Below are 11,444 nucleotides of genomic sequence, written 5' to 3' on the forward strand. Positions count from 1 at the left end.
GTTGCCTGGATTTTTACCTCGATTGTTACCGAGCTAACGAAGGAATTCCTTGGAATCTGCTGGTACTTGTGCCCATAGGTATAGATTGTGCAGTTGAAGAAGGTCGAGATAATATCAACTTCCGACATTCTTATTTTGTTGTTACTTGGTACGATTGTTGAGTATAAATGCATCTTGTTTCCAGAAGCATGTTTGACCTCTTTCCTGCTCGTGTGTAGTCTGGGGAGAGCTTGTAAGACTTGCAGGAACGGCCAAAGAAAGCTTGAGATCTCAATAGTAAAGAATTTTGTTTTTTACTGTGTTTGTGATAAAAACATGTTCTAATCATTTCAAGGGAGTGTGCAGCAGAGGACCTGTTTTTCAGAGGGATGCACCATGTATGCAGCGTCAACATAATATGAAGATTTTACTTGCATCCTCGTAGTAACTATTGCATTTGTATTTTTTCTGTCCCTATGATTGGATACAAAAATGCAAGTGTGCCAGCTGCGGGTCAATGTTTAAGGTTATTGCTGCCACTGTTTCACTGAGTGAAATATTTGTTGCTTCGTTCCAACTTAGTACTCCCTGCTCCGAACGGATATAATACAATATTATTTACTACTGTATTGGGTGTCTTGTTTTAAAAGAAAATGAAAAACTTTCATGAAATAACTCATTTGTGTCTATTTATCATAAATTCAAGATGAATGGGTGCAGCAACGCGCGCCATCAATGATCTAGTACCTTTAAAAATTGCATACTACAGTACTGCTTTGCTTCTTCCAAATGAAGTAGAATACCTGCTCGCCCGGAGACCGCCTCCCCGCCGGCCTGAGGAGATGCCAGGGATGGGAGTGCTTTCCCACCACTACCATCCCTCAGTCGAGGCAAACGCCGAGGGAGATGGATCACATGTCGCCCTCAGCCAGCCATTGAGAAGGTTCCATACCACGACGAGAAGAGAGACTGCAGGCAGATATAGTTGGGACGTCATCTCAGTTTTCTGGTGTCAGGCTGAGGCAGGCAGTGCGTACAAACATTTTAGATTTTACCTGTAACTTGAACCTCTGTACTGAGCATCCTCCCCCCTGCTCACTCACTGCCTACCTTGCCCGCGCCATCTTGAGTACGCGGTCAAGGTCGGCAAACCCTCGTTCTCTCTTCTCTCTATCAATAGAATGATACGCATCAATGCGTGTTCGTGAAAAAAAAAGGCCGAGGCAGGCAGCATGTACAATACCTCCTTGCTTCGAGACCGCCTGGTTGCGTGCGAAGGAGAGGCTAACCCTCAGCCAATCATGGAGAAGGTTCCTTCCAAACCACGAGGAGGGGAGACACTTGAGACAGACCCTGAGACTCCATCTCAGGAGCACCGGAGGGCAGAGTCCACACCAAGGAAGAGTCGTGAAGCCATCCCCTCCGTGCCAACGGGTCAGCCAGGCAGGCCAAGATTATGCATTTCGGGGCGCAACTTGGTTTCCGCAAGGCACATTGTCCGCGTGCGTGAGTGCACCGTCCTTGCCACCGGCACAGCACATGCTCCAAAGGACCGTGCTCCGCCACCGAGGATGTATTACCGAAGAATGCACTGCCGAGGACGGAAGAGCGGTGACGGCCGCGGTAGGGTCACCGAACGAGAGAAATTCCCAAGAGGGCAAACAGATAACATACTGAATGATTTTACCATGCAAGTATTTTCCTTAAACTGGCGCTATTGATATGTGTAAAACTGTACGGCGTCTTCCTTCGAAAACTGCCAGTGACATCCGAGCTATAAATTTCCCGAGAACCAATTGGACAACAAGAGAGGTGCTAGTTTAGCGCATCCAGATATCTCAAGGGAGAGTCCATGTGTCAGCAAGCGGTTTAACAAGGCAACTGTGCCAGGTTAAAGCATTGAATTCACTCGAGCTGTTTCTGATTTAGTATTACTTGCTGCTTAAGTAAATCAGGACAGAACTATTGGGTACTGACTGCAAGTCTGAAGATCAACTGAGACACATGGAGTTGACATCTCATTATTGCAAGTGTTGAGCAAGAAAGCAACCAAAGTGTAGACAGATTGCAGAGGTCATATGGAATAGGAGAACAAAGAATAAGTGAATTATTATTTATGCAGGTATTTTTGTGTGCCTAACACACTTGTTTTGAATCCTTCATTTTTACTCAAAAAGAATGCAGCTCGCAGAAGCTCATCTTATACGACAGTTCAAGGGCGTCCATGTGTCAGGAAGCAGCTTAACAAGATATCTGGACTTACCAAGTTAAAGCATCCACTTCCCTTGACGGTTGCAGATTCATTGAATGGTTGTCTAAGCAAAGGGTTCTGATAACGCCCACACGTGTGGCATACTAGACCATCCGTCCACACATCATGTGTCGCGTGAGCAGGAGACAACTCACATGGGTTGTGTGTGGGCGAACATTAGAATTGCCCACACATGTGGGCGCGGTTATTTCGTGCTACACGCTCAATAAGTACTACTCATCCCCATCTCGCGCGTGTGGCACAAAGCAAATCCGCCCGCACGTCCTGACGCAGTTACGTTAGGTACCCGCGGGATGACGATTTAGTTGTCATCCGGGATGACAGATGTAGTTATCTGGGATGACAAATGTAGTTGTAAAAGCATGGCAACTTTCTCTGTTTTGATTAACTATAGTTGCCATGTCTAATTTATGGTAGTTGATGCGTGTAATCAAACCATAGGTGCCGTGTGTGATTAACTACTTGCCACTGATGATCAAACAATAGCTGTCATGTGTGTTTACCTAGTTGCCATGTGTGGTGCAACCATAGTTGTCATGTATGGTTAATCATAGTTGTCATGTGTGTTTATCTGGTTGCCACGTACGTGCAACTGCAGTTGCCGTCTAGCAACGAATTATAGTTGCCGTGTGTGTTTACCTAGTTGTCATGTACGCGCAACTGCAGTTGACATCCAATAACATACGAGTGTCATGTGGGCGAAAAGCAGTTCGCCCATACGCGCGTGAAATAGATGGTGGCTGTGTGGGCAGAAACTAGTTCGCCCACATAAAGCAGCTAGCAAACCGCGTGTTGCGGGGCATGTGAGCGAACTATCCAACGCCCACACACGTGATGATGCCGACGTGGCACTCAGATTCTAACAGATCCTTTAGGATTCATGAAAAACAGAATCAACATGGATCAAGACGTGTGGGCGATGTGCAAGCATGTCACACGTGTGGGCGTTATCATTTGGGTAAGCAAAATAAGACAGAAACATTGGGTACTGTCTACATGGTAGGAACCAAAGTTTGAAGATCAACTCAGACACTTGGAGTCGACATCTCATTATTACAAGTGCTGAGCAAGAAATCAAACTAGTGCGAACAGAATGAGGAAGGAAGTCTGTACAATACTTGCCCGCTTCAAGTTCGCCTACTTACGTGGGAAGGAGACGCCGGGGGGGTGCATGGCCTCCAATCTTCCGCCGAGGGAGACGGATCACATGACGCCCTCATCAAATCATGGAAGAAGGTTCCAAACCACGACGTGGGGAAACACTTCAGACAGATGCTGAGAGAGACGCCATCTCAGGAGCACCGAGGGCAGAGTCCACACCAAGGAGGGTCGTGAAGCCATCCCTTCCCCTCCGTGCCAACTTGGCCAAGATTATGCATTTTGGGGCTCAACTTTGGTTCCCGCAAAGCACATTGTCCACGGGCGTGCACCGTCCTTGCCACCGGCAAAGCACATGCTATCCCAAGGAGCACGTGGCGACTGAACTGAAGACGCACCCAAGAGTTCACTCAATATGGAAGGGCAGCGGTCCATAAGAGGAGCCAAGAGAACAAGCAGCTAACATACTGAATAATTTTACCATGTACTGTGCTATGTATTCTCTTCCCATGTGTAAACTGTACGCCCGTCTTCCCTCCTTTTCCTGGAGCTCTCAACATTTCAAGTCTCAAAAACAAGTTGCAAGACAGTGGACAACGCTGCAATATTCTTTCTGTGGTACATCAACAGAGCACATGTGTGAAGAACCAATTGGACAACAAGAGAGGTGCTAGTTTAGAGCATCCAAAATGTCTCGAGGGAGCCAGCAAGCAGTTTAACAAGGCATCTGTGCAGACTGTGATAGGTTAAACCATTGACTTCACTTGAACTGTTTCTGATTTAGTAGTGTTGAATACTAGCTGCTTCACAAGTAAATCAGGACAGAACTATTGGATACTGGCTACATGGCACATGCGAACACAAGTTTGAACATCAACTGAGACACATGGAGTTGACATCTCATTATTGCATATTCGCAACAACAACAAAAGACATCTCATTATTGCAAGTGTTGAGCAAGAAAGCAACCGGAGTGTGGACAGATTACAGAGGTCAAACTATTCCTTACATACGGAACTGGAGAACAAAGAATAAGTGAATTATTATTTATGAAGGAGTTTTTACCTAAGATAAGATACTCATTTCGAATCCTTCAATTTTTACTCAAAAAGAATGCGGCTCCTTCATTACGCCCTCTTATACAAACCGCCGAAGCTCATCGAAGCTCGTAGACGATGAACTCTTCCTCCTCTTCTCCTTCGAAGAATCGAGAACCAAGAATGGAACAAATAATGGACAAGTAAAGCTCATAGCCGACGAACTCTTTCTCCTCTTCCCCTCAGAAGAACCAAGAACCAAGAATGGGAACAAATGGACAACGGAAAACAAGTGGCCACCACCATCATGTGCACAAGATCCCATGCTCCGAAGAGCTGTAGGACAGGGCCTCCTTCTTCCCGCCCACAAGCCTCAGGATGCCCTCGAACACCTCCACGTCGCAGGGGATCCTCAGGGCGCCCTCGTGCCGGAACCCGAACTCCTCCTCGGCCTCCCTGAGCAGCTCCTCGAACGCCCAGTGCCCGAGGTACTCCGTGGGGATCACGAACCTCCTCATCTCCTCCCCGACGCACACCGCGAAGAAGCCCCGCGGGACGCCGGCAGCACCACCGCCACCACCGTGCCTGCTGCCGGCCTTGGGCGTGAGCGCGAGCCGCTTCCACTTCCTGAGGAGCTGCTGCAGCCTCACGATGTCCCTGATCTTGTTGCTCGCCCTGCCTTGCTCCCCCATTGCCAGTGTGTGTGTGCGTGTTGGTGTGGGTGTTGGTGTGGGTGGGTCTCTTGTCTCAGGCTGCTGCTGCTGCTGCTGCCTCCTTGGCCTGGTGCAAAGAGTTGTAAAGGGACTGACAATATATAGGGGCTTGGATTGGACGAGTGTTGAGTCGCGGGTTAGCGTGTTCAACGGGTTAGCTCTGATGTTCTAATCAATGGCTTGATACGAGGCTTTGTTTAAGCCCCGGAGCTCTGTTTTATATGCTCTGCTCTTAGGATGATACTAAACTAATGCAAAGCGAAACAACGGGCCGGCACCACTAGTTTCTGGAGTTCTTTGCTATCTTCATCAGATTGATTACCTGTAACTACCATAGTTAGCAAATGTAGTGCAAACTCTGAAGGACTCTACTCCCTTCTGCAGTGAAACCAGAAGCACTTACTTTTCTTCCACTTCACTGGCTCGACATGTGTTTGCATGGGAGAAGGTAAGCTCAGCACCATGCTGCCCTAAAAAGGGGAGAAAGAAAAAGGTTACAAAGATAAACATACCATCATGTGATTATTTGGCTACTAGGTTGCTGAAGAAAGTAAAACAAGTACAGCAACTACTAGGAACTAGGGTATCCTTATGTTATGTCGTCTGATCAACTGAATTTGGTCGAGGTAAAGGCAAGGAATGTTCAGTGCGAAACCGATGAAAGATTCCTGACGTTTTGGACACGGCCACTGGATTTTATTCTATATTTGTGAAGAGGTTGTTCTTTCAATATCATGTCAGAAACCTGACCTCTCAAAGTGCGATCCAACTGATGGAAGATTCTCTCATCCCCTGCTAATGATGAGCAATCAGCGCCCGCTCTGCTCCGCTTATCTGAGCAACCACCACCATGATTTGCTTCAACCTCATCATTGCTGCAAGGCCAAATAACAGTTCATGTATCGGAAAAGGACTGCTCTAGTCCTAGCTTTAGGTGGCAGCGCGAACTGCCCGTCTACTCTTGCAGGTTTTAGTGTTTGACTCTGAAACAAAAAGGTGCTTGCGGAATATAGTATATTAACGGATTTGGATTTGTTTACTCCTCTGTTTTCCTTCTGGTAATCATTCACGGATTTGGGGGTTATTGTGTCGATGTCGTGCTCAAACTTCACGATATTCTGTAATTCCCACGTTTAGTTCACTCCTGAAGGCAAAGTTCCGCTGCATCCATGTTCACCTGAAAAGGAGAGGCTTCTGAGTTTGAGTTTTGGGCAACAAAAACAGAACAATCTACGCTGTTGCTAATTCGAGAGATTTCTGCTCCCAGGAGGACATGAGCGATGACATCATGTTTGTAGAAGTAAACTAATAACAGGGATTCTCTGCAAGACAACAAGTTAGCCAAATTACGCATATCGGTACAGCGAAGTACTACAGTACAATCAGAAGATGTCCATTTAAGCAACCAAGAACTAAGGCAGATCACTCTTATAAGATAACATACAGCACGTACCTTTAACTAGAGAGATATATGAATCAGATGGCTCTCTATTCTGGCCTGTATACCACAAAGTTGGAACTCCTTTCCAGTCATCAGGGGCAGCACAGGACATCAACCGCAATACCTGCATCTGAACTTGAGCAATTCTTTCGTTCTGTCCACACATCTCAAACGAGATGGAAATTGCTGTCAGAACCAAGGTCACATCTTAAAGTAAGCAAAGAAGTTCTGCCCCTGCCACGCGGAAATTGTTGCACCAGATGCATAACTGAAGTAACTGTTGCTCCCCTTCTTTCTTAAGGTAACATGTCATGCACATGGCAACTGAAAACATGGCATCTGAGCAGATCAAGGTACCAGAGATCAGGCTGCACATGCCATTGGCCACATAGCTGACACAAATCACCCAGATCCGGCACAGACTTCCTTGATAAGCAAGTTGGCGTGGGTAGCACTGGCACATGCATGGAGATCACTTCCATATTCTCAGGAGATAATCACTGATAGCCTGAAAGATGAATATTGGAAATTTATATTCTTCTACCTACAGAAGTGGTTATAGTATGGCAGATGCTTTATTCTGGAAGAAACCGAGTCACAGCAGAAAACACATAGGATAAAATGTCAACAGTAGATGATAACAATCACTTGCATAATATATTCTCACTACAGTAACTATGGATTTAGCTTTTACTGAAGCTAAATCCATAGTTACTGTAGTAAGAGGATAAAAAGGGACTTGCATTATCTACCTTGTCTGACGGGACCGAAATATGTAAATGAAATTTTAAAATACATGGTCACTTTCTGCAGTCAGACCTACCAAATCTATTCAACCAACCAATCAGGAAACTTTATGGTCCGAAACAAGCATACGCACAATGATTACCATGATAGGGACAATACACTGTCCATCAGAACTTTGTAAAGAGGAAAATTCCGATTTAGCTTCATCCATGCAGATATATATTTTTATTTTTGTGTGGCTTAAGATATAATGGTTCCGGTTAGACAGCTGTGTCTGTACTCTATAGTCCTTCCAATAACATAAAATTTGCATGTGTCAAGACATGGCTACAGTGCTATACTGACACCTTAACAATTAAATGATGAAGTACGAGACTCAGAGGAACTGGAGTATCTCACAGATAGTGATACAGCATAATCATCCAAGGACTCTATTCATGAGGAAGTATCTTGGATTGAATACCATAACATTCAGGAGACTGCAAACAATTCATTGCAGTCACATGAGACAACTCAGGGCAGTGTTGGATTTGCCATGTGTCCAGTTTCAACTGTGTTATCAGATAAAAGCACATAGAGAATTTCAATGTCAATACTCAATAGCAGCCACTTGGATCTCCTTTAATATCCACATATGCTTATTTGCTGACGCAGAAAAAAAATAATGCGATAAATGAAGCTAAAGAGTAGAACTAACTAGGATGAGTTTCTTTAGGCCGGGAAGATCAACAGGGCAAAAGTGTCTCACTGCCATTGAAAACAAGATAAATGATATAGTATGAGCTATGGATTGCAACATTAAACTCGGAGGAATTGAAGTGTCTTATGGATAGTGATACAATGTAACCATCGAAGGGTCATATTAATGACTCATGACTCATGAGAAGTATTTTGGATTGAATACCATAATAAATTGAGGATACAACATTCATTATAATCTCACAGGAGACTCCCCAGGACATTGAACTGAGTTATCAGATAAAAAGCACATACAGCAATTGAATGGAAGCAATCTATGTCAAAAGCAGCTTCTTGGATATCCTGTTATATTCCATATGTTATAAAGGAAGCTGAAGAAGATTTGTTAAGGTGGACAGAATTAAGGTAACAAAGTTAACTTGGATGAGTTTCTTTAGACTGGGAAGATGGACAAGGTAAAAGTGTCTCACTGCCATTGAAAACAGAACAGTATATTGGTACTCCCTCCGTAAAGAAATGTAAGAGTGTTTAGATCACTACTTTAATTGGTATAAGAGATTTAAGGTACAAACAATTCAGGTGGGGCTGCCTGAACAATCATGATAGAGCTCTCCAGTGTGATTGGCATTTCCACATGTATACTATTTTTTGAAGGAATACTTATAGTAAGATGACAAAGCCAGAGCACAAAAACTATGCAGCAAACTTAATCAATTACATGGAGTGCCTTTTTTTCAGCTTTCTTAAGGTAGAAGTCATACGGTAAAAGCAGAGGATGCACAATTGTTAACTGTCGGAAGCAAGAAGCGCCACAATGATATTTCCAGTCCAGAAATTGTTAACTGTCCGAAGCAAGAAGCACCGCAATGATATTTCCAGTCCAGAATGTCTCAGATTACCAATACTATACAACTAAAAACTGGTAACAAGATTGACTGTAAACAAATATGAAGAAGTTGAGCAAGTGTTGCAAAATTGTCATATTATTCTAGCCACCAAGCAGAAGGCGAACAAATATCAGATGATCTTTTTGCAGTGCACTTTCAGCAGCAAGAATGAACTAGAAATATCGACACCTCAAACTTCTTAGATAGACAACATTCTAGCACAAGCATAGTTGCACATACATTGCCAGGAAGACAGACAGAGCTAGTACATTGGGTCCATAACTCCATTTCACTAAGCAACCTTGCAAATGCCGCTGGAATTGCTTCTGGAATTGAAATGAGACTCCATCCTATCTCACTGAGCAACCTTGCAAATGTCCTCATACTCAATAGCCTTGAGAACTTTCCCATCATAGAGGCCCTTTTCAACCTGCAGTTTGGCGGAGAATCTCTCTGTGTCCACTGAGAGCAGCCTTGCATTCGAGCCCCGGTAAGCCCCGTTAACAATCCGCACCAGCCCACCAATCTGCGGGAGGACAGTCTCAAGCTCATCCTGGTCGACCCTGAGAACATGCTTGCTCTCCAGCATCTCAATCTCCCCGACATACTTATCAATCACCCTCTTCACCAACCCCTTCTGCTTGTAGTACCCCTTCTCGGCCAGCGACTTGCTCATCACCTTGACAACGATACCAGGGCACAGCCAGTAGTCCTTCCGGTTGCTCCGCTCCTTGGCCTTCTCCTCCTCCTTCATCAGATCATCAATTGCCGACCTCCTGGTGTCTGTTGCCTTCCCTGCAACTTTCGCCTTCTTGTTGGGCACCTCCTCCTCTTCCTCCTCGAAGCCAAATTTCATCTTTGGCTTATCATCAAAAGGATTAATCTTAGGCGGCGGCACAGCCCGCTGGAGCGCAATGGCAATCTTCCCAGTTGGCTTATTGGCCTCTTTCCCCTCCTCCTGATGTTCTTCCTGATCATCCTCGTCTGATCCCGAATACTCATCATCCTCGCTGCCGAGGTCATCATCAGCATTAGCATCATCGTCTTCTTCGCCATTAGCCTGGGCTTTCTGTGCACGCTCGATCTGACGGGCAATCATGAGCTCCTGGCGCTCGTCCTCGGCGAGGTCGGACTTGACCCTCTTGCGCTTGAGCCTGGCCTTGATGGCCTGCTCCGAGTCGCGGTCGATGTAGGTGATGAACCAGCCCTTGGGCGTGTCCTCGACCTTGGCGTGGCCCTCGCGGCCGAGGAACTTGACGAACTCGGTGAGCGTGGCCCAGCGGGTGGAGTTCATGTGCACGTGGTGGCGGTCGGCGATGAACTCGTTGTAGATGACGGTGGCGGCGACGCGGGAGCTGCGGTGGGCGCGGCGGAGCAGGGTGAGGAACTCCTCGAGGAACTCGTCGGAGAAGCCCTCAACGACGCGGTCGGGGGCCTGGCCGAAGATGGCCATCTGCCGCTGGTGCGACTCCGACATGCAGTGGCACTTGAAGCCGTTCTCGTCGCGGCACTGCTTCTGGCACATCTGGCAGTACCACCGCAGCTTCTGCAGCCCCTTGGCCTTGATCCGGTTCGCGATCGCCTTGGGCGTCAGGAAGTCGCTCTTCCCCATCGCGCCGCCTGCGCCGCCGGCGCCGCCGGGAACGTGCGGAGGGGAGGGGAGTGGGTTTGCGAGGGGCTGGGAGCGGCGCGCGGCGAGTGGGGGCGCCGGGTTTGGGTCGGTCGGCGGGCGGCGGCGGTGGTTGGCGGCCGGAGAGATCCGCGAGGGCAGGCAAGCGGTGGATTAGGGATTGGGGATTGGACTGTGGAGTCGGTTTGGAGACGTGGGGATCTCGAGGACTTATTAGCAAACCAGCACGTACCCAGTCTGACACGGTGGCTAACACGTATACAACTCGGACATGTATACAATTTTTTTCACAAATACGCAAAGTTTATGTATTTTTTCAAAAAGTATTTTCATTGATAGAAAAAGTATAGAATGAGTTCAACGATCCATGAGAAACAACCTGAATCAACACGACGATCAACATCTCCAAATTCAAGAACAAGAACGCCGCCAAGAAACAACACAGTGCCTTTGTAAAAAGAAAATGATATTGTGGCGTTGTCGCCGTCCAGTCCAACAAACCGGACCTAGGGCTCCCCGGATGATGCAAAAAGGCACAGATATAGGTCATGACAACGCCTTCAAGAAGGAGACGACACCCCTAGGTGTCATTGTTGCAAGCATCCAACACACTCGTGTGCATTCATCTCAGCATGTATACTTTCCTCTCAAGAGGCGCGCAAGTGTCTTTTCCCTACGAGAGCATCCCGCAAGCGAGGGCTGAGATTGTATATATGTATGGGTCGCTATTGTAAAGTGTATACAACACCTCGCCAAGTCCTTTGGTGAAGGTCTCCTCACGAGATGCTCACAAAGGAACAGACAAACGCGCTTCGTTGTAAAAAAAATACGAATGATTGCAGGCGAGTACATCCCTTCGGGGCAAGTACCTAACCCTCCATGAGGAACCCAAGGAGATCCTCCACAAGAATCCTGAAAGATTCCCGTAAGGAGCAACAAGA

General features: G+C 46.5%; 1 protein-coding gene and 1 pseudogene across 2 annotated transcripts; both read right to left on the reverse strand.

Moving 5' to 3' along the window:
• Positions 1–4,428: 4,428 nt before the first annotated feature.
• LOC125514255 (protein SMALL AUXIN UP-REGULATED RNA 12 pseudogene) lies at positions 4,429–8,721 on the reverse strand (annotated as a pseudogene). Its single transcript, XR_015607431.1, has 4 exons — positions 6,553–8,721; positions 5,850–6,276; positions 5,503–5,569; positions 4,429–5,421 (listed from the first exon to the last, which is right to left on the reverse strand). The product of XR_015607431.1 is annotated as a protein SMALL AUXIN UP-REGULATED RNA 12 pseudogene (transcript).
• Positions 8,722–9,042: 321 nt separating this feature from the next.
• LOC125514075 (DNA/RNA-binding protein Kin17, conserved region) lies at positions 9,043–10,697 on the reverse strand. Its single transcript, XM_048679326.2, has one exon. It carries the CDS (start codon positions 10,483–10,485, stop codon positions 9,229–9,231), a length of 1,257 nt encoding a protein of 418 aa, XP_048535283.1. The 5' UTR covers positions 10,486–10,697; the 3' UTR covers positions 9,043–9,228.
• Between the last annotated feature and the right edge of the window lie 747 nt (positions 10,698–11,444).

The sequence above is a fragment of the Triticum urartu genome, chromosome 6A (genome assembly GCF_056163025.1).
Source record: "Triticum urartu cultivar PI428250 chromosome 6A, HENAU_Tu73, whole genome shotgun sequence".
Taxonomy (NCBI): Eukaryota; Viridiplantae; Streptophyta; class Magnoliopsida; order Poales; family Poaceae; genus Triticum; species Triticum urartu.